Source organism: Haemorhous mexicanus, chromosome 4, assembly GCF_027477595.1.
Source record: "Haemorhous mexicanus isolate bHaeMex1 chromosome 4, bHaeMex1.pri, whole genome shotgun sequence".
NCBI classification, from domain to species: Eukaryota; Metazoa; Chordata; class Aves; order Passeriformes; family Fringillidae; genus Haemorhous; species Haemorhous mexicanus.
In genome coordinates, this window is record NC_082344.1 from 77,327,895 (window position 1) to 77,350,398 (window position 22,504).

Genomic DNA, 22,504 nt, shown 5'->3' on the forward strand with positions numbered 1-22,504 from the left:
CTTGGGCTCTGGGTGACCCCCAGCTCTGGGTGACCCCGGGCTCTGGGTGACCCCGGGCTCTGGGTGACCCCGGCTCTGGGTGACCCCGGCTCTGGGTGACCCCAGTTCTGGGTGACCCAGGGCTCTGGGTGAGCCCAGCTCTGGGTGACCTTGGGCTCTGGGTGACCCTGGGCTCTGGGTGACCCCGGCTCTGGGTGACCCCAGCTCTTGGTGACCGTGGGCTCTGGGTGACCCCGGCTCTGGGTGACCCCAGGCTCTGGGTGACCCCAGCTCTGGGTGACCCCGGCTCTGGGTGACCCTGGCTCTGGGTGACCCCGGCTCTGGGTGACCCCAGCTCTGGGTGACCCCAGCTCTGGGTGACCCCAGCTCTGGGTGACCCTGGCTCTGGGTGACCCCGGCTCTGGGTGACCCCCAGCTCTGGGTGACCCCAGCTCTGGGTGACCCCGGGCTCTGGGTGACCTTGGGCTCTGGGTGACCCCGGCTCTGGGTGACCCCGGCTCTGGGTGACCCCAGGTCTGGGTGACCCCAGCTCTGGGTGACCCCGGGCTCTGGGTGACCTTGGGCTCTGGGTGACCCCGGCTCTGGGTGACCCCAGCTCTGGGTGACCCCAGGTCTGGGTGACCCCAGCTCTGGGTGACCCTGGCTCTGGGTGACCCCAGCTCTGGGTGACCCCGGGCTCTGGGTGACCCCAGCACTCCCCACGTGCTGCCCTGGCCTCACTCCCTGTCCCAGGCTGGGTGCAGCTGCCGGCCATGCTGGTGACAGGGGCCCGGGCCAGCGCCTGCTCCTGCCCACAAAAAGGCATTTATAGCTCTGCTGCAGCCCCAGCTGCTGCTCCTGCCTGGGCAGGGCCCTCCCACAGCCTGCAGGCATTCCTGGGGGAGGCACAGGCTTCTGTGTCTGCCCTGGGATCTGTCCCATGGGATCTGTCCCTGTGTGTGCCCTGGGATCTGTCCCTGTCTGTGCCAGGCTCCTGATCCCCAGCTGTGCCCCTGGCTTCCCACCACCCTTCCACAGTCCCTCTTGGCAGGGTTGGGGTTTGGAGGGTTTCTCCTCTCGTGTGTCCTCTCCTGGAGCTGGCAGGACCTGCAGGGTGGGCTGAAGCTTCAGGGGACCTGGGGCTGTGCAGAGGGGCCCAGGAAAGGCTGAAGTCCATGGAATCCCCCCCAGTGCCACCCCTGCCATGGCAGGGACCTCCCACGGTCCCAGGCTGCTCCAGCCCCATGTCCAGCCTGGCCTGGGCACTGCCAGGGATCAGCCCCAGCTGCCCTGGGCACCTGTGCCAGGGCCTCAGCCCCTCCCAGGGAGGAATTTCTCCCCAGAGGCTCCCTCAGGTGCTTGGGGAGGGCTCGTGGTGGCAGGAGGGGCAGCTCAGGGCCACTGACCCTCCTGGGGAGGGCTGGGGGCTGATGGGGCTCACAGGTGCTGGGGGAGCCCTCTCCTCCCTCCAGATGTTTGCAGCTGCAGGGTGCACCCCAGGGCCCCCTCCCAGCACCCCAGTGTCTTTGGTGCCAGCAGGGCTCTGACTCTGCTCTGTCCGTTTGTCCTTTGTGCCAGGAAAGCCCAGGAAGGTCCCCTGTGCCTTCCTGTCCCCAGATGTCACCTTGGGCCACAGGTCCCTGCAGCACTGTGGGTAGGGGGCCTGGCAGCTGTGCCCGTTTTCCTGGTAAAATCATTTGCAAAGCTTTAATTACTACTGTTAATCAATATTGCTCTTGGGATTCTAATAACTATTGATGAATCCTTGCCCTGAATGTGGCAGGGAGAGCTGGCTGGCCCCAGGGAGGCAGCCCAAGGGGCTGGGAGTGTGAGCAGGCAGGGAAGTGAGCCCCCCCCTCCTGCCCACACTCCCTGCTGCTGCTCTGATGGCTCCGGGGTGATGATGTCGATCAAATCCATCCCTGGAAGTGTGCAAGGCCAGGCTGGAGCACCTGGGACAGTGGGAGGGGTCCCTGCCATGGCAGTGGTGCCTCTGGCTGGGCTTTGAGGTCCCTTCCACTCAATCCACTCTGTGATTCTACAATTAATAGCATTTTTATTAATTGCATTATTTTTCTATTAATAGCATTTATATGAATTAATTAATAAAAATGCTGATGTTAATAATCAATATAATTAATATTAACAATAACAACTGTGGAGCAGATTGAGGGTCAGAGAGGTGTCTCTGGGGTGGGATACGTGGAGTTCCTGAATTGCTTTAATCACTTTTCCCCCATCTCCTTGTGCAGGCAGCTGTGGGAACCCCCTGGGCTTTCCTTGGGCAGGAGAGAGGGGGAAGTGGTGGTGGGGATGGAGGGAGGGATGGAAGGATGGATGGATGATGGGTGGATGGATGGATGGATGGATGGATGGATTTATGGATGGATGGAGGGAGGGATGGAAGGATGGATGGATGGATGGATGGATTTATGGATGGATGGAGGGAGGGATGGAAGGATGGAGGGAGGGAGGGATGGAAGGATGGATGGAAGGATGGATGGAGGGATGGATGGAGGGATGGATGGAGGGATGGATGGATGGATGGATGGATGGATGGATGGATGGATGGATGATGGATGGAGGGAGGGATGGAAGGATGGAGGGAGGGAGGGAGGGATGGATGAATGGATGGCTGATGGATGATGGAGGGATGGATGATGGGTGGATGGATGGATGAGGGAGGGAGAGATGGATGGATGGATGAACGGATGGCCGATGGATGGAGCCGCGGCGGGCGGGGGAAGCCTGGGAGCCGCCGAGCCGCGGGTCTGGTTCTCATTAAGCGGCCGGGCCGGGCCAAGAAACACAGCAATAAATAAGGGGAACAAAGCCGCCCCCTCCCCGCCGCCCCCCGGCCGGGCCGGCCGCGCTCGGGGCTCCGCGCCGGGGGAGGGACCCGGCGGCATAAAGAGGAGGAGGTCGGGCCGGAGGCGCCGAGTCGGGGCGGTGACAGCCCGGGAGCGGCGGCATGGCCGGGCCGGGCCCCCCCGGGCCCCGCCGGGGCTCGGCCAGGGGCTGGGGGCTGCGCCTCGCCCTCCTGGGGGTCCTGCTGGGGCTCCCCCCGCGGGGCCGGGCGGGGCCGGCAGGTAAGGGGGGCTGGGGGCGCGGGTGGGGATCGGGTGGGATGGGATAGGGGTGGGATAGGGATGGGGATGGGATGGGATAGGGGTGGGATAGGGATGGGGATGGGATGGGATAGGGCATAGGATGGGATGGGATGGGGGTCCGGGCTGCGCTCGCTGCCCCCGGGGAGCCCCCAGAGCCCGCGCTGCGGCTCCGCTCCGGGTCCCGCTGGCCGCGGAGGGTCCGGGCTGGCACCGGGCACGGGCAGGGGGCCCCTCTCACCCCCGGAGCCCGGGGAGGGTCGGGGCTGGCACCGGGCACGGGCAGGGGGCCGCTCTCACCCCCGGAGCCCGGGGAGGGTCGGGGCTGGCACCGGGCACGGGCAGGGGGCCGCTCTCACCCCCGGAACCCCGGGGAGGGTCGGGGCTGGCACCGGGCACGGGCAGGGGGCCGCTCTCACCCCCGGAGCCCGGGGAGGGTCGGGGCTGGCACCGGGCACGGGCAGGGGGCCGCTCTCACCCCCGGAGGCCGGGGAGGGTCCGGGCTGGCACCGGGCACGGGGCCGCTCTGCCCCGGAGCTGCGGGTGATCTCCGAGCCCCCGTGCCGTGCCAGCCCCTCCTCCTGCGGTCTCAGCAGGAGCTCGGGGTCCGGGCTGCCTTGCGGGTTTTGCCGTGAAACGTGTCTCGTTCCGTCGGTGAGGAAATCCAGACTTTGCCCGAGGCCCCCATCGCTTTTTAAATGGGAGCTGGAGGGGGAGAGGGGCTGCCAGTTTCCCTTCGGCCGCCTGTAGCCCCTTCCTCATCCCTATTTCCTTCCCCAGCCATTCCCAGAAGTCGGGGCTGATGTTCCTCTACCAGAGCACATTTTTTGTTACTGCTGCTTTCACTTCCGAGCTTTGCCGGGCTCTCGGCTGCTGCTGCCCAGAGAAGTTTTCCAGCAGCTCCAAGAGAGCCGCGCAGCTGGGAGAGGAGCAGGGAGGGCGGCGGGGCCAGAGCTCGGTTTGGATGAAGAGGAGAAGGGAAAGCTGCCTGCTCCGGGGGGACCCGGGCTCTGCGGGGCTCCCCCGGGCTCCCCCAGCCCCGCAGCTCGGGGTGCCAAGATGCCAAAGGCCAGAGCAGCGCTGTTCCCCACACCGCTCCCTAAAAGGGCTGGGAACGAGTGGTTTCCAGGAAATCCAGGGAAGGGGGGTGTGGGAAACCCTTTCTGGGCTGCGTTTGGGTTTATTTGAGTTAGATTTTGGAGGCCCCGTCTCGTGCTCTGAGTCTCTCAGATTCCCAGCAAAACCTACAAACAAAACAGTGGGAAATTTAAAATATCGTAACTGAAATCTCATCTCTTAAATCTCCCAGCTGAGGGATTTTTGGGACGCGGCCGAAGCCCGGCCCAGCAGAGCCGCCCCTCGTGTCCCGGCGTGGGAGCGAACCGGGGCCGGGCAGGCGCAGCTCCCTGCCCTCCTCCCCGTGGGAATGAAACCCGGGATTTATTGCTTTGCTCTGAAATGGGAGGGCACCAAACCCCGCCGGGGCTGCTCAGCCCGTGCCTCAGTTTCCCCACGGAAAATGAGCTGGTGTGAGGCTGGGGTGGAGGGCCTGGCTCCCGCTTTGGGAGGAGGTGAGGAGAAGGAAGCTGGGATGGTGCCACCCCTTATCTGCAGTTATTCCTGGAATCTGATTCCAAGCTAAATTTAATGGCACTGATTAAATACCTCGGGCGATAGCGCCGGGCGCTCCCGGGGGACAAAGGTGGCCGGGCGGGGTGACCTGATCCCAGCAAGCTCCAGCAGCAATTCCCAGCCCGTTACTCCACCTCTGTTTTTCTTTTGTCTTTTCAATAACTTCATCTTCCCTCGAGCCAAAGCCCTGGAGCTCGGCACGAGGAACCAAAACAAGCTGTAAAATCAGAGAGCCCTGAGCCCCTGTTATTCCACTTTTTGACTAAATCACTTCGTTGGGGAAGATAATTCCATCCAAGCTCTCTCCCTGACAACATTTGGCTTGGCAAGGTGGCCCAACCCTTGACATTTTTGTTCAGCCTCGTCCCCTCTCTGCAGCAGCTTCAGATTTTAGTTTTTTGTTCTGTTGTCATCCGGACTTAAGTCATCAGTGGCTGCTCCCTGTGCTGCAGTCAAATCCAGCCACATTGTTTAGGAAAAAAATAATCTTAGAAAGTCTGTCTGCCTTGGCTGGAGCCAAGGAATGGCTTGTGCTGCCTGCCCGGGGGGGCTGGGATAGCTCAGACAGCCCTGACAGGCACAGCCCTCCCAGCTCCTGCTGCTGCCCAGCCCTGGCTGCAGAGGGCTGGGCTGGGGGTGATGGAACCACACTGCCCAAAATCACAGAGCCATGGGGCACTCTGGGGGTGAAGGGCCCTCGGAGCCCAGCCAGTGCCAGCCCTGCCGTGCAGGGACACCTTCACTGTCCCAGGCTGCTCCCAGTGTCCAGCCTGGCCTGGGACACTCCGGGATGCAGGGGCAGCCCCAGCTCCCACCTGCCAGCTGCTTCTCCAGGGTGCAGATTTAGGGGATTTGGGCCCCTGTTCGGGGACCTGGGTGGGAGCAGTGCTCCTGGGGGCCTCCCAGGACTAAGGCTGAGCCAGTGGTGAGGGGCTGGGCTGGGGAGGGGGGGCACTGGCTCGGGGCTGGCTCCATCCCCTGAAACACCCGGGAGGAGGCTCTGGGTGTGGGTGCTCACAGGGACAGCCCTGTGCAGGGGCTGCAGCTCCCACAGGCTCTGTTCAGCAGCTCTTCTCTCCTCTCCCCAGGGTCGCTGTCCCACGGAGAGCAGGTCACCCCCCACTGGCTGCTGGGGGGCCGTGCCCGCAGAGCCGTCAGCCTGCAGGAGCAGGTAAGGGTGCTCCCAAACCCCTCCTTCCTCCTCCCTCCTCCCTCCTCCCTCCTTCCTCCTTCCTCCTTCCTCCTCCCTCCTTCCTCCTTCCTCCTTCCTCCTTCCTCCTTCCTCCTTCCCTCCTCTGCCATGAGCCTCCCTGCTTTGACACCATGGAGCCCTTGGGCTGCAGGATCCATGGGCAGGGTGTGGAATTCAGGATCCATGGGCAGGGTGTGGAATTCGGGATCCATGGGCAGGGTGTGGAATTCAGGATCCATGGGCAGGGTGTGGAGTTTCAGGATCCATGGGCAGGGTGTGGAATTTCAGGATCCATGGGCAGGGTGCGGAATTAAGGATCCATGAGCAGGGTGTGGAATTTCAGGATCCATGGGCAGGGTGTGGAATTTCAGGATCCATGAGCAGGTTGAGAGTTGCAGGATCTATGAGCAGATTAGGGAGTTGCAGGATCCATCAGCACCCTCAGGTGATGAACAGGGAAAGCAGAGGATGCAGCAGTGCGTTAATTAAACGTGGTGTTAATGAGTGCTGGGCAGGAGGAGGATGGCCAGGAGCTGCAGGGTGAGTGGGAAGGAGCTGGAGAGCTCGGAGGGAGGAGCTGGAGGTGATCTGTCAGCTCCTGGTTCGGCTGGGATAGGAGGAGCAGCCGGGGCAAAGTGCTCCAGGTTTGGGAGCAGTGCCCTGCAGGGAGCAGAGGACATCTCCTGCCAGGGCTGTCACCCCCTCCCTGCCACCCCCGCTGTCCCCACATCCCTGGGTGAGGTGCCTGTGGCCACCCTTGCCCGGGGCTGCAGCAGCCGGGAGGGGCCGGGGGCTCCTTGGGCAGGTCCAGCCCCTCCCAGCTCTGCTTCAGACGGCTCCGAGGGGCTGCTCTGCTGGGAGCGGGGCTGAGAACGCTGCTGGGAGGGGCCTCCCTGGCATCTCACCCGGGATGCTCCAAGCGAGCCCTCCTTGCTCCGGGAGATGCCGAAGGCGGAGCCGGCCGGGCTCGGGAGAGGGGTTTGTGCTGCCCTGGCTCTCCCAGGGAAACCCGGGCTGGCTGCTCCTGCTGGAGCTGCAACAGCCCGTGTGGGTTCTGTGCTCAGCCTGCAGAAGTGTCCCCTCCCTGCAGAAATGTCCCCTCCCTGCAGAAATGTCCCCTCCCTGCAGAAGTGTCCCCTCCCTGCAGAAATGTCCCCGGCCTGCAGAAATGTCCCCGGCCTGCAGAAGTGTCCCCTCCCTGCAGAAGTGTCCCCTCCCGGCGGGCAGCCCCGGCTCCGTCTATATTTAAGCGAAGCCGCTTGAGCCGGGGAACGCGTGGCAGGGCAGGATTATTTCTGCTCCGTTATTTGAGGGTGCCCGGGTGGTGCCGGGGGTGCAAAGGGCGGCCGGGGGGTTCCGGGGGTTCCGGGGGTTGGGGGCTCGGGGCTGGGGTGCCTGGGCCGGTGCCCCGTGTTTCCTGCCATCTGCTGCTCCTGCAGCCCCGGCCGGGCTGAACAAGGAGCCTCCTGTTCCCGGGGCAGGGAGGGAGGGGAGAGGGGCCCGGGCGGTGCGGGAGGGGGAGGCTTTGGGGGAGGGACACAGCCCCGCGCTGGCCCTTTTGCCCCGGTTCTGCTGACGCTCTAATTTGGGATCAATTTAGTCCGTTCCGTCCCCACCCCGGCTCCTGCTGCCCTCCAGCAGAGATCCTGGAAATAACCGTGCCAGTGGGGATGCCAGCGGCGCCAGGAGGCAGCATCCCAGCCCGCGGGGTGCTGCCTTCCAGCCCGGGCACCCCTGGAATCCTCCATCCCTGCCTGGGGGCTGCGAGCTGCCCGCAGCCTGCTCCTCCTGCCCCTGCCCGGGATGGGGGCAAGGGCTGCCCGGGCTGCCAGGGGCTTTTCCAGCCCTCCAGGGGTGGGAATGGGGCTGTACCAGAGATGGGAATGGGGCTGTACCCAGAGATGGGAATGGGGGATGTACCCAGAGATGGGAATGGGGCTGTACCAGAGATGGGAATGGGGCTGTACCAGAGCTGGGAATGGGGCTGTACCCAGGGATGGAATTGGGGCTGTACTCAGGGATGGGAATGGGGCTGTACCAGAGCTGGGAAAGGGGCTGTACCAGAGCTGGGAATGGGGCTGTACCAGAGCTGGGAATGGGGCTGTACCCAGAGATGGGAATGGGGCTGTACCAGAGATGGGATTGGGGCTGTACCAGAGATGGGAAAGGGGCTGTACCAGAGATGGGAATGGGGCTGTACCCAGAGATGGGAAAGGGGGCTGTACCCAGAGATGGGAATGGGGCTGTACCCAGAGATGGGAATGGGGCTGTACCCAGAGATGGGAATGGGGCTGTACCAGAGATGGGAATGGGGCTGTACCCAGAGATGGGAAAGGGGGCTGTACCAGAGATGGGAAAGGGGCTGTACTTAGGGATGGGAATGGGGCTGTACCAGAGATGGGAATGGGGCTGTACCAGAGATGGGAGTGGGGCTGTACCCAGAGATGGGAATGGGGGGGGGGGGCTGTACCCAGAGATGGGAATGGGGGGGGGGGCTGTACCCAGAGATGGGAATGGGGCTGTACCAGAGATGGGAATGGGGCTGTACCCAGAGATGGGAATGGGGCTGTACCCAGAGATGGGAATGGGGCTGTACCAGAGATGGGAATGGGGCTGTACCAGAGATGGGAATGGGGCTGTACCCAGAGATGGGAATGGGGCTGTACCCAGAGATGGAAATGGGGCTGTACCCAGAGATGGGAATGGGGCTGTACCAGAGATGGGAATGGGGCTGTACCCAGAGATGGGAATGGGGGATGTGCCCAGAGCTGGGAATGGGGCTGTACCCAGAGATGGGAATGGGGCTGTACCAGAGATAGAAATGGGGGATGTGCCCAGAGCTGGGAATGGGGCTGTACCCAGAGATGGAATTGGGGCTGTACCAGAGATGGGAATGGGGCTGTACCAGAGATGGTAATGGGGCTGTACCAGAGATGGGATTGGGGCTGTACCCAGAGATGGGAATGGGGCTGTACCAGAGATGGAAATGGGGGATGTGCCCAGAGCTGGGAATGGGGCTGTACCCAGAGATGGAATTGGGGCTGTACTCAGGGATGGGAATGGGGATGTACCAGAGCTGGAATTGGGGCTGTACCCAGAGCTGGAATTGGGGCTGTACCCATCACTCTGCCCTGGGCATCCCACCAGTATCCTCCAGCCCTGGGGGTCAGAGTGCCCTGTCCCAGCCCAGAGCCTGCTCAGCCTTGGGGCTCCCCCCTGCCTCTTTCCCTTCCCTTTGGAATTGTTTTCTCCCAGGTGTGGAGCAGGAGGGGAGGGGAGGATCAGGCTGCCCATGGTGGTTGGGATGTGCTGCAGGTGCCGAGCTCCCTGCCCTGCTCTTTTCCCCTTCTTTTCCCCTTCTCCTCTTTTCCCAGTGAGAGCTGTGGCCGCACTGAACAAACCCTGCCAGTTCTGTTCTGAACCAGCCCAAACCCTGCCCTGCCCTGGGCCTGGGCCTGGCTGCCCTGCTGCCTGGCTCCCAGGGGTGCTCCTGGCTCCCAGGGGTGCTCCTGGCTCCCAGGAATGCTTTTCCAGAGAGCAGTGGGTGTGAGAGGCTCATCCCTGGGTCCAGCTGGTGGTGGCCAAGTGATGCAATCCCGAGCTGTGTTCCTCAAGCCTCAGTGCTGGCACTCAGCTGCCTGGGGAGGCTCTGGTGCAGCCCAGCTGCTCCAGCAGCTGCAAATCCCATCAGTAAATCCTCCTGGAGCATTCCTGGTAGCCTCCATCCCTGTGCTCCCCGTCACATCCGGGCTCTGGGAGCTTCCCTGGGAGCTCAGGGCCTGGGGGAGCTGCCTGAGCAGATGGCTGGGCTGGGAGCTGAGCTCTGGGACCTGGCCTGGGCGATTTCACAGGGAACTCAGTGCTCCCTGGGCCTGCTCCTGGAGGCAGGGAGGGAGGCAGCCTGCATGAGGAGGGTGGCTGGGATGGGGGCTGTGGGGAAATGGGGAAGAGCAGCTCGACCCCCTCAGTCCTCTGCAAAGGGCACTGGGGTTTCTCTGATCAGTGGAGTGAAAAGCAAAACCAGACTCCAGCTGGGTCCCTGGGCTGGGGCCTGGCCAGGCAGAGTCATCCCAGCTGCAATTCCATAATTCCAGCCCCTCCCAGCCCCTGTGGGACTGGCTGTGCTGGGATGGCCTGGAGAGGGGCCACCACCTGCACCTGCAGCCAGGGCTGAGGGGGGGGCTTCCTGCAGCCTTGGCAGGGACTGGGCACTCTGTTCATGGGGCTGGAGAAAGAGAGCGGGGAGCAGGAGGAGCCTGGGATGGTGCTGGGACCTGTGAGGGTGCTGGGAGCTGTGAGGATGCTGGGAGCTGTGAGGGTGCTGGGGCTGTGAGGATGCTGGGACCTGTGAGGGTGCTGGAATCTGTGAGGATGCTGGAGCTCTGAGGATGCAGGGAGCTGTGAGGATGCTGGAGCTGTGGGGATGCTGGAGCTCTGAGGATGCTGGAATCTGTCAGGATGCTGGGGCTGTGCGGATGCTGGAATCTGTGAGGATGCTGGGGCTGTGAGGATGCTGGGAGCTGTGAGGATGCTGGAGCTGTGAGGATGCTGGGAGCTGTGAGGATGCTGGAATGTGTGAGGATGCTGGAGCTGTGAGGATGCTGGAGCTGTGAGGATGCTGGGGCTGTGAGGATGCTGGAGCTGTGAGGATGCTGGAGCTGTGAGGATGCTGGGGCTGTGAGGATGCTGGGAGCTGTGAGGATGCTGGGGCTGTGAGGATGCTGGGGCTGTGAGGATGCTGGGAGCTGTGAGGATGCTGGGGCTGTGAGGGTGCTGGGAGCTGTGAGGATGCTGGAATCTGTCAGTATGCTGGGGCTGTGAGGATGCTGGGGCTGTGAGGATGCTGGAGCTGTGAGGATGCTGGAGCTGTGAGGATGCTGGGACTTGTGAGGATGCTGGGAGCTGTGAGGATGCTGGGGCTGTGAGGATGCTGGAATCTGTGAGGATGCTGGGACCTGTGAGGATGCTGGGGCTGTGAGGATGCTGGAGCTGTGAGCATGCTGGAGCTGTGAGGATGCTGGAGCTGTGAGGATGCTGGAGCTGTGAGGATGCAGGGAGCTGTGAGGATGCTGGGACCTGTGAGGATGCTGGAGCTGTGAGGATGCTGGAGCTGTGAGGGTGCTGGGGCTGTGAGGATGCTGGGAGCTGTCAGGATGCTGGGAGCTGTCAGGATGCTGGGAGCTGTGAGGATGCTGGAGCTCTGAGGATGCTGGGGCTGTGAGGATGCTGGGGCTGTGAGGATGCTGGAATCTGTCAGGATGCTGGATCTGTGAGGATGCTGGAGCCTGGGGTCACAATGGCAGAGCCCAGGATGATATTGGAACTGGGGATTTGCTGGGCCTAGGATGATGAGCTGGATCTTGGAATGTGCTGGAGCCTGGGGTGATGCTGGAGCTGTGAGGATTATATTGAAGCCTGGGGTGATGCTGGAGCCCAGGATAATGGACCCTGGGATGACACTGAATTTGGGATGTTGCCAGAGCTTGGAATGTGCTGGGGCACAGGATTTGGTGGAGTTTGGAATGATGCTGGAGCCTGAGACAATGGCAGAGCCCAGGATGGTGCTGGAGCCTGGGATGGTATGGGAACATGGGATGATGCTGGAGTTGGAATGTTCTGGAATCCAGGGTGATGCTGGACCTTGGGATGATGCTGAGGCCTGATAAATTGCTGCAGCCCAGGCTGATATTGGAGCCTGGGATGATGCTGGAGCCCTGGAGGATGCTGGGCCTTGGAATGATGCTGGAGCCAGGGATGATACTAGAGCCTGGGATGATGTTGGGAATGTTCTGGAATCCAGGATGATGCTGGACCTTGTAATGATGCTGGAATCCAGGATGATACTGGAACCTGGAAGCCAGGAGGAAGCTGGAGGGCAGGAGGAAGCTGCTCCTGGATCATTTCCAGTGTGCAGATCCTGGCAGGAGCCCTGGGCAGCTCCCTGCCAGCCCGAGGCACAGGGAGCAGTGTTCAATCAGTGCAGCCACCCTGCCTGCCCTCGGAGCTGGGAGCTGGGCTCCTGCCTGGCACGAGTGCTGCCCACACTCCCCTTTCCCTGGTTTTACTGTGCTGATCCCTCCAGGAGCTGAGCTGGGCCCGTCCCTGCTGGAACCAGGGTCCATCCCTGCTCCCCACTGCCCCTGCAGGAGCTCTCGGAGGAAACTGAGGCACGGGAGGAGGGGAGCTCGTGGCGCATTCCCTCCCGGGGAGGGGGCACAGCAGCCCTTTGTTCTCCGGCCTCTGGCAGCCCGGGAGATGGGGTGGGAGCTGCCGGTGCCGGGAGAGCCCTGGGCACGCACGTTCCCTTTAAGACGGCAGCTGGGAAAGAGCATTTTGCCAGTAACGGCTCTGAGTCGAGGCAGGGAGTAATTGCTGGGGAATTCTAAACCGGGAAGGAGCCGGCCGGGACTGGGGGGGAGGAGGAGGAGAGGGCTGCAGGGAGCGGGCGCTGGGGAGATCAGAGACGGGGAGAAAAAAAGGGAGGGCAAGAGGCGGGGGAAAGGAGGGAAACGGCGAGAAAAATGTACAGACCATGTTTGGCCCGAGAGCGATGTTTGTACAAGATCGTGTTCCAAAAATACCGCCCGTTCCCAGCGCCGCCGGAGCGGGGCCGGAGCCGCTGCCCGGCGGGGCCGCTCGGGCCGGGCACCGGGGCCCCGCTGCGGCCGGGCCGGGCCGGGGGAGCCGCCGGGAGGTGCCGGAGCCGGGCCTCGCCTCCCTCTGCCGTGGGCTTGTTTCCTGAGAGCGCTGCTCGCCTTTTCTGGAGCTGGGCGCACGGAGCCGGAGGCGGAGGCGGGCTCCGCCAGCCCGGCTGCAGCTCCATCGCCGCTCCCGGCTCCATCGCCGCTCCCGGCTCCATCGCCGCTCCCGGCTCCATCCCCGCTCCCGGCTCCATCCCCGCTCCCGGCTCCAGCCCCGCTCCCGGCTCCATCCCTGCTCCCGGCTCCGTCCCTGCATCCCGGTTCCAGCCTTGCATCCCGGCTCCATCCTGGCTCCATCCCGGCTGCATCCCCGCATCCCGGCTCCAGCCCCCTTCCCTGCTCCATCCCCATTCCCCACTCCATCCTGGCTCCATCCCCGTTCCCGGCTCCATTCCTGTTCCCTGCTCCATTCCCTGCTCCATCCCAGCTCCAGCCCCCTTCCCTGCTCCATCCCCGTTCCCTGCTCCATCCCCATTCCCGGCTCCATTCCCGGCTCCATCCCCATCCTGCCCGGCGGGAGTGCCCTTCGCTGCCCTCTGGACCCGGAGCCCGCCCCGCGGGGCTCCTCGGAGCCCCAGCCACCCGCGGGCAGCCTGAGCAGCTGTCGGGGCTGGCCTGGCCCGGGGCTGCCCTCGGGGTGGGTGTGCAGGAACAGCCCCCCGGCACTCCCAACCCCTCAGCCCCGGGGCAGCGGGGGAGGCTCCCCTGGGGCTGCCGGCCCGGGGCTCCCCTGGTGTCCCCATATCCAGGGCTGGGGGGCTGGGCTGCCCGAGCAGCAGCACAGCCAACTCCACAGGAATCAGGATTTAACCTCTGCTTCATCCCGGCCCTGAACCACCCAGCTCTGCCCCCTCCCTGCTGCTTTCCTTGTGTTCCAGCTGCAGAGATGGGGCCTTATGGGGACTGCTCCTTCCTCTGTCCCCTTTCCCTGCAGAGCCAGGCACTGCTCCTTCCTCTGTCCCCTTTCCCTGCATGGCCAGGGATGGCTCCTTCCTCTGTCCCCTTTCCCTGCAGGGCCAGGGATGGCTCCTTCCTCTGTCCCCTTTCCCTGCAGGGCCAGGGATGGCTCCTTCCTCTGTCCCCTTTCCCTGCAGGGCCAGGGATGGCTCCTTCCTCTGTCCCCTTTCCCTGCAGGGCCAGGGATGGCTCCTTCCTCTGTCCCCTTTCCCTGCAGGGCCAGGCACTGCTCCTTCCTCTGTCCCCTTTCCCTGCAGGGCCAGGAAAAGCTGGCTGGGCCCACGGCCATGGCAGGTGATGGGGTCCCAAGGGCTGGCTCCCTGTGTGCTTCATGGATGGGGACAGATTGAGGGGGACCTCAGAGCTCAGGGCAGTCCGGGCCATGGACAGCAGGCAGGGCCATGCTTTCGGTGTCCCCAGCGCTGGGGACAGAGTGGGGACACAGGGAAGGGCAGCACTGTGGGGCTCTGGCCCATCCTGTCTCACACAGCTGGGCTGTGCTGGGCTGGCTCCAGAGCCAGGCTCCCGCTGAACGCCCTCGAAGAGAGGGAATGAGAAAAGCCACCGGCATCCTGGGGAAGCTGAGTCAATCTTTCCTTTCTCTGCCCGCTGTTTGAGGTATTTTTAACGGCCCTCATCCGGTGCCAGGGGCCCTGGTGGTGATTTCCATCCCCCCAGGGCACCGACCCTCTCGGGGCTGAGGGCCCTTCCCTGGACCAGCCTCTGCAGTGGGGCAGAGCCGTGCTGGGGTGGAGCACACAGAGACCCTGCTCAGGGTGTGCTGGGGTGGAGCACACAGAGACCCTGCTCAGGGTGTGCTGGGGTGGGATGGAGCACACAGAGACCCTGCTCAGGGTGTGCTGGGATGGAGCACACAGAGACCCTGCTCAGGGTGTGCTAGGATGGGATGGAGCACAGAGACCCTGCTCAGGGTGTGCTGGGGTGGAGCACACAGAGACCCTGCTCAGGGTGTGCTGGGATGGAGCACAGAGAGACCCTGCTCAGGGTGTGCTGGGGTGGGATGGAGCACACAGAGACCCTGCTCAGGGTGTGCTAGGATGGGATGGAGCACAGAGACTCTGCTCAGGGTGTGCTGGGGTGGGATGGAGCACACAGAGACCCTGCTCAGGGTGTGCTGGGGTGGGGTGGAGCACACAGAGACCCTGCTCAGGGTGTGCTGGGATGGGATGGAGCACAGAGACCCTGCTCAGGGTGTGCTGGGATGGAGCACACAGAGACCCTGCTCAGGGTGTGCTGGGGTGGGATGGAGCACACAGAGACCCTGCTCAGGGTGTGCTGGGGTGGGGTGGAGCACACAGAGACCCTGCTCAGGGTGTGCTGGGATGGAGCACACAGAGACCCTGCTCAGGGTGTGCTGGGGTGGAGCACAGAGAGACCCTGCTCAGGGTGTGCTGGGATGGAGCACACAGAGACCCTGCTCAGGGTGTGCTGGGATGGAGCACACAGAGACCCTGCTCAGGGTGTGCTGGGGTGGGATGGAGCACACAGAGACCCTGCTCAGGGTGTGCTGGGGTGGGATGGAGCACACAGAGACCCTGCTCAGGGTGTGCTGGGATGGAGCACACAGAGACCCTGCTCAGGGTGTGCTGGGGTGGAGCACAGAGAGACCCTGCTCAGGGTGTGCTGGGATGGAGCACACAGAGACCCTGCTCAGGGTGTGCTGGGATGGAGCACACAGAGACCCTGCTCAGGGTGTGCTGGGGTGGGATGGAGCACACAGAGACCCTGCTCAGGGTGTGCTGGGGTGGGATGGAGCACACAGAGACCCTGCTCAGGGTGTGCTGGGATGGAGCACACAGAGACCCTGCTCAGGGTGTGCTGGGATGGAGCACACAGAGACCCTGCTCAGGGTGTGCTGGGGTGGGATGGAGCACAGAGACCCTGCTCAGGGTGTGCTGGGGTGGGATGGAGCACAGAGACCCTGCTCAGGGTGTGCTGGGATGGAGCACACAGAGACCCTGCTCAGGGTGTGCTGGGGTGGGGTGGAGCACACAGAGACCCTGCTCAGGGTGTGCTGGGATGGGATGGAGCACACAGAGACCCTGCTCAGGGTGTGCTGGGGTGGAGCACACAGAGACCCTGCTCAGGGTGTGCTGGGATGGGATGGAGCACACAGAGACCCTGCTCAGGGTGTGCTGGGGTGGGATGGAGCACACAGAGACCCTGCTCAGGGTGTGCTGGGGTGGAGCACAGAGAGACCCTGCTCAGGGTGTGCTGGGATGGGATGGAGCACACAGAGACCCTGCTCAGGGTGTGCTGGGGTGGGGTGGAGCACACAGAGACCCTGCTCAGGGTGTGCTGGGGTGGAGCACACAGAGACCCTGCTCAGGGTGTGCTGGGGTGGGATGGAGCACAGAGACCCTGCTCAGGGTGTGCTGGGATGGAGCACACAGAGACCCTGCTCAGGGTGTGCTGGGATGGAGCACACAGAGACCCTGCTCAGGGTGTGCTGGGATGGAGCACAGAGACCCTGCTCAGGGTGTGCTGGGATGGAGCACACAGAGACCCTGCTCAGGGTGTGCTGGGGTGGAGCACAGAGACCCTGCTCAGGGTGTGCTGGGGTGGGATGGAGCACACAGAGACCCTGCTCAGGGTGTGCTGGGATGGGATGGAGCACACAGAGACCCTGCTCAGGGTGTGCTGGGGTGGGATGGAGCACACAGAGACCCTGCTCAGGGTGTGCTGGGATGGGATGGAGCACACAGAGACCCTGCTCAGGGTGTGCTGGGGTGGGATGGAGCACACAGAGACCCTGCTCAGGGTGTGCTGGGATGGAGCACACAGAGACCCTGCTCAGGGTGTGCTGGGATGGGATGGAGCACACAGAGACCCTGCTCAGGGTGTGCTGGGGTGGGATGGAGCACACAGAGACCCTGCTCAGGGTGTGCTGGGATGGAGCACAGAGACCCTGCTCAGGGTGTGCTGGGATGGAGCACAGAGACCCTGCTCAGGGTGTGCTGGGATGGGATGGAGCACAGAGACCCTGCTCAGGGTGTGCTGGGGTGGAGCACACAGAGACCCTGCTCAGGGTGTGCTGGGATGGGATGGAGCACAGAGACCCTGCTCAGGGTGTGCTGGGGTGGAGCACACAGAGACCCTGCTCAGGGTGTGCTGGGATGGAGCACAGAGACCCTGCTCAGGGTGTGCTGGGGTGGGATGGAGCACAGAGACCCTGCTCAGGGTGTGCTGGGGTGGGATGGAGCACACAGAGACCCTGCTCAGGGTGTGCTGGGATGGAGCACACAGAGACCCTGCTCAGGGTGTGCTGGGGTGGGATGGAGCACACAGAGACCCTGCTCAGGGTGTGCTGGGATGGAGCACACAGAGACCCTGCTCAGGGTGTGCTGGGATGGAGCACACAGAGACCCTGCTCAGGGTGTGCTGGGGTGGGGTGGAGCACAGAGACCCTGCTCAGGGTGTGCTGGGATGGGATGGAGCACACAGAGACCCTGCTCAGGGTGTGCTGGGATGGAGCACACAGAGACCCTGCTCAGGGTGTGCTGGGGTGGGATGGAGCACACAGAGACCCTGCTCAGGGTGTGCTGGGGTGGGATGGAGCACACAGAGACCCTGCTCAGGGTGTGCTGGGGTGGGATGGAGCACAGAGACCCTGCTCAGGGTGTGCTGGGGTGGGATGGAGCACACAGAGACCCTGCTCAGGGTGTGCTGGGATGGAGCACAGAGACCCTGCTCAGGGTGTGCTGGGATGGAGCACACAGAGACCCTGCTCAGGGTGTGCTGGGGTGGGATGGAGCACACAGAGACCCTGCTCAGGGTGTGCTGGGGTGGGGTGGAGCACACAGAGACCCTGCTCAGGGTGTGCTGGGGTGGGATGGAGCACACAGAGACCCTGCTCAGGGTGTGCTGGGATGGAGCACACAGAGACCCTGCTCAGGGTGTGCTGGGGTGGAGCACACAGAGACCCTGCTCAGGGTGTGCTGGGGTGGGGTGGAGCACACAGAGACCCTGCTCAGGGTGTGCTGGGATGGGATGGAGCACAGAGACCCTGCTCAGGGTGTGCTGGGGTGGAGCACAGAGACCCTGCTCAGGGTGTGCTGGGGTGGGGTGGAGCACACAGAGACCCTGCTCAGGGTGTGCTGGGGTGGGATGGAGCACAGAGACCCTGCTCAGGGTGTGCTGGGGTGGGATGGAGCACACAGAGACCCTGCTCAGGGTGTGCTGGGGTGGAGCACAGAGACCCTGCTCAGGGTGTGCTGGGGTGGGATGGAGCACACAGAGACCCTGCTCGGGGTGTGCTGGGGGTGGGATGGAGCACACAGAGACCCTGCTCAGGGTGTGCTGGGATGGGATGGAGCACAGAGGGACCCTGCTCTGGGTGTGCTGGGATGGAGCACACAGAGACCCTGCTCAGGGTGTGCTGGGATGGAGCACAGAGACCCTGCTCAGGGTGTGCTGGGATGGAGCACACAGAGACCCTGCTCAGGGTGTGCTGGGATGGGATGGAGCACAGAGACCCTGCTCAGGGTGTGCTGGGATGGGATGGAGCACAGAGAGACCCTGCTCAGGGTGTGCTGGGGTGGGATGGAGCACAGAGACCCTGCTCAGGGTGTGCTGGGGTGGGATGGAGCACACAGAGACCCTGCTCAGGGTGTGCTGGGATGGAGCACACAGAGACCCTGCTCAGGGTGTGCTGGGATGGGATGGAGCACAGAGACCCTGCTCTGGGTGCTCCTGTGCTGCTCCTCATCCCGGGTCCATGCTGCTCTGCCTTTCCCTGGGGAAGCTGCCAGCAGAGCTGGGATCTGCTGCCTAGTGCATCCCTGAATCTCCTGTGAACCCCCTGTTACCCTCCTGTGAACCCCCTGTGAACCCCCTGTTACTCCCCTGTACCCCCCTGTTACCCCCCTGTTTTCCCTGCTGGCTGGCAATTCAGGGGGATCACCTTCCTGGCAGGGTGGAGCCCACCCCGGGAGGAGAGGCTGGCATGCCCCTGGGGCTGGGAGCAGGGGAAGGTTCTGGGCCCAGGGGCCTTTGCTGAGCCCATCCCTCCTTTCCTTGCAGGTGGTGGCACCTGCCCGGGCAGAGGTGGCCGTGACAGCCGAGGGCAAAGAGCTCGTGCTGGTGCTGGAGAGGAACCAGTGAGTGCTGGGCTGGGACTGGGGAGGGGACACGGGCACCCCTGCCAGGGGCCCACCCGGGCTGGCAGCGTTGTGGCCACGCTGGCCAGCAGGGGAAGGGACAGCCCCGTGTGGCTCCATTTGGGCTGGAATGCTCCTTTTGCCACCTTGGTCACCTCCTCCTGGGCTCCTTCTCTGGTGCAGTTTGGGTGCAGGTGGCAGCAGAACCTGTCCCCTGTGCCCTGTGCCACTCGCCCAGCCTGGGACAAGGACAGAACTTGTGTCCATCTGCCCTGGCCTGCCCTCCTTGTCCCTCTGCCTGAGACCTCGTGGCATTCTACAGCACCCCAGAACCCCAGAGTGGTTTGGGCTGGAAGGGACCTTGAAGCTGCAGTGCCACCCCTGCCATGGCAGGGACACCTGCCACCAGCCCAGGCTGCTCCAGGCCCTGTTCAGGGGTGGGGACACTGCCAGGGGTGGGGCAGCCCAGTTCTCTGTCCCCTGGTGAGCAGGGCAGAGCTGACCCCTCCACTGCTGCTGCTGGGGTGCAAGCCCAGCCCCACGGTGTCCCCCAGTGACAGCAGGGGAGCTCCTGGTGACCAAGAAGGGGGACTGGGGGTCCCCCTGCACGTTTGAGGGCTGTGGGCAGTGGGATTGGTAGTGAGGGATGAGAGCTGCTGAGCAGAGCTTGGCCCCGGGTCTGGCTGGTGCTGCAGGCCTGGCCACCTTGGAGGGTCCTCACTGCCCCTCCCTGTGCCACTCTGCCCTCTGGAGAGGGGGCAGGAGGGACAGGGGCAGCTGGGGGGCTGTGGGGGGGCAGGAGGGACAGGGGCAGCTGGGGGGCTGTGGGAGGGCAGGAGGGACAGGGGCAGCCCTGGGGGTCTGTGGGGGGGCAGGAGGGACAGGGGCAGCCCTGGGGGCTGTGGGAGGGCAGGAGGGACAGGGGCTGCTGGGGGGGCTGTGGGGGGGCAGGAGGGACAGGGGCAGCCCGGGGGGCTCTGGGAGGGCAGGGGGGACAGGGGCAGCCCTGGGGGGCTCTGGCAGGGCAGGAGGGACAGGGACAGCCCTGGGGGGCTGTGGGGGGGCAGGAGGGACAGGGGCAGCTCTGGGGGGCTGTGGGGGGGCAGGAGGGACAGGGGCAGCCCGGGGGCTGTGGGGGGGCAGGAGGGACAGGGGCAGCCCGGGGGGCTCTGGGAGGGCAGGGGGGACAGGGGCAGCCCTGGGGGGCTCTGGCAGGGCAGGAGGGACAGGGACAGCCCTGGGGGGCTGTGGGGGGGCAGGAGGGACAGGGGCAGCTCTGGGGGGCTGTGGGGGGGCAGGAGGGACAGGGGCAGCTGGGGGGCTGTGGGAGGGCAGGAGGGACAGGGGCAGCCCGGGGGGCTCTGGGAGGGCAGGGGGGACAGGGGCAGCCCTGGGGGGCTCTGGCAGGGCAGGAGGGACAGGGACAGCCCTGGGGGGCTCTGGCAGGGCAGGAGGGACAGGGGCAGCCCTGGGGGCTGTGGGAGGGCAGGAGGGACAGGGGCAGCTGGGGGGCTGTGGGAGGGCAGGAGGGACAGGGGCAGCCCTGGGGGCTCTGGGAGGGCAGGAGGGACAGGGGCAGCCCTGGGGGGCTGTGGGGGGGCAGGGGGGACAGGGGCAGCCCTGGGGGATCTGGCAGAGCAGGGGGGTGAGCTCTGGGTGAGCTGGGGGACAGTGGCACAAAGGGGACCTGAGCACCCACAGCACCCAAGGCACCCAGGAGTGGCTGTGGGGACAGCATGGGGACATCCAAAGTGCCCTGGGGGTACACACAGCTTGGGGACATCCGAAGTGCTGCCTCAGCCCTGTGAGCCCCTGGCCCGGTGAGCTGGGTTTGACCTCAGGTCTTTCACGTGGCCCTGGGAGCTCTGCTCGGTCCCCAGGGGCATCCTGGGGTGTTTTCCCCTCCCTGCTTGGTGGAGCAGGCTCGTCCTGCCCTCCCTGCCCTCCCTGCCCGGAGGGGACGTCCCCTGCCCTGGGCCAGCCCGGGGTGTGGCTGTCTCAGCCATCCCAGCCCATTCCCTGGCCATGCAGGAGCATTTGCCGTTCCTGTGTCCTCTGCCCAGCTGTCCCATCCCTGTCCCCACCCTGTCCCCGTGTCCCAGGCTGGCCAGGCCCTTGCCTTGGCAGCCCCCCGGTGTCCCTGGCAGGAGCCAGGCTGGGTCTCCTGTCTGAGCTGTGGCTGCAGTCCCTGGTGCCAGGCCCAGGGGCAGGAGCTGGGCAGCCTCAGCCGTGCCCTCAGTGACATTTCTGGGGCCACGCTGGCTGCAGGCAGACAGGGAGAGGTGGGGGCTATTCTGGGAGCTGCTTTCTTTTCTCTGCAGAATTTAACCTTTGGGATGGGGCCAAACCCCACAACTGAGTCTAAATGACAGCAGGGGAAAACCTGGCCCTCGCTGTCCTTCTCTGGGTGGCTGAGCCCCTGCAGGGGTGCTGCCCTTCCACGGGGACCTGCCACCCCCAGGGGTGACCTGCCATCCCCAGGGCTAACCTGCCATCCCCAGGGGTGACCTGCCATCCCCACGGGTCCCTGCCATCCCCAGGGGTGACCTGCCATCCCCAGGGCTAACCTGCCATCCCCACGGGGACCTGCCATCCCCAGGGGTGACCTGCCATCCCCACGGGTCCCTGCCACCCCCATTGGAATGTGCCATCCCAGGGGACTGCAGCCTTCCAGCAGATGCCCATCACCCTGGGATCTGGGCAAGGTCACACAGATCTGGGCAATGCAGGAAAACCTTTTTTCTTTTTCTTTTTCTTTTTCTTTTTCTTTTTCTTTTTCTTTTTCTTTTTCTTTTTCTTTTTCTTTTTCTTTTTCTTTTTCTTTTTCTTTTTCTTTTCTCTTTTCCTTTTTCTTCATCTTCATCATCTTCACCTTTGTCTTTTTAATCTTTTTAGTCTTTTTCATCTTTTTCATCTTCTTCTTCATCTCCTTGTCTCCTGTGTCCCCTGGGGTCACTCCAGCCTGTCCCCCCAGCTCCCACCCGACGTGCTGTCCAGCTGTGAGCTTGGCTCTGGCTCTTCCCTGCAGCTGGAAGGGATGGCATGGCATGGCATGGCATGGCTCAGGTCACACCTGGACCAGTCCTGGGAGGGGGTGGCCATAGCTGGGGGAAGCTGAGGCAGGGGTTAAAGGCAGGGTGCAGCTTCCTAAAGGCAGCCTGCACTTTCTCACAATCATCTCCATCTCGTTGGGGTCCCCGTGCCCCATTTGTTGGGGTGTCGCCTCCAGAGTGTCCCCCACAGTGCTGGGAGTGCAGTGACGTGTCCAGGGCTGTGTCAGACACCCCAAACCTGCCACGGCCCCAGCTGGGCCGTGAGTGTGGGCTGAGCCCGGCAGGACCAGCCCCAGGGCTGACCCCAGCAGGCTGGCTCTCCTGGGGCTTTATCCCCGGGAGGGCTCCGTCCCCGGGGACAGGCTGTCACCCCCCTGGCTGTTTGTCACCCCCCTGGCTGTTTGTCACCCCCCCGGCTGTTGTTTGTCACCCCCCTGGCTGTTTGTCACTCACCCTGGCTGTTTGTTTGTCACCCCCCTGGCTGTTTGTCACTCACCCTGGCTGTTTGTTTGTCACCCTCCCTGGCTGTTTGTTTGTCACCCACCCTGGCTGTTTGTCACCCACCCTGGCTGTTTGTCACCCCCCTGGCTGTTTGTCACCCCCCCGGCTGTTGTTTGTCACCCCCCTGGCTGTTTGTCACCCACCCTGGCTGTTTGTCACCCACCCTGGCTGTTTCTTTGTCACCCCCCTGGCTGTTTGTTTGTCACCCCCCTGGCTGTTTGTCTGTCACCCCCCTGGCTGTTTGTCACTGCTGGTACAAGGT

The 22,504-nt window shown here is 64.0% G+C and overlaps 1 protein-coding gene across 3 annotated transcripts in view; it reads left to right on the forward strand.

Annotated features, from left to right (window-relative positions):
* Positions 1-2,936: 2,936 nt before the first annotated feature.
* The window catches only part of ADAM33 (ADAM metallopeptidase domain 33), a 42,270-nt gene continuing 22,702 nt past the window's right edge, over positions 2,937-22,504 (forward strand). For all 3 annotated transcript variants that reach the window (XM_059845591.1, XM_059845593.1, XM_059845592.1), the window contains exons 1-3: positions 2,937-3,068; positions 5,807-5,889; positions 18,612-18,688. In XM_059845591.1, the coding sequence (XP_059701574.1) occupies positions 2,951-3,068; positions 5,807-5,889; positions 18,612-18,688 (278 nt within the window). In that variant the 5' untranslated portion in view covers positions 2,937-2,950. The remainder of the gene's footprint in view (positions 3,069-5,806; positions 5,890-18,611; positions 18,689-22,504) is intronic.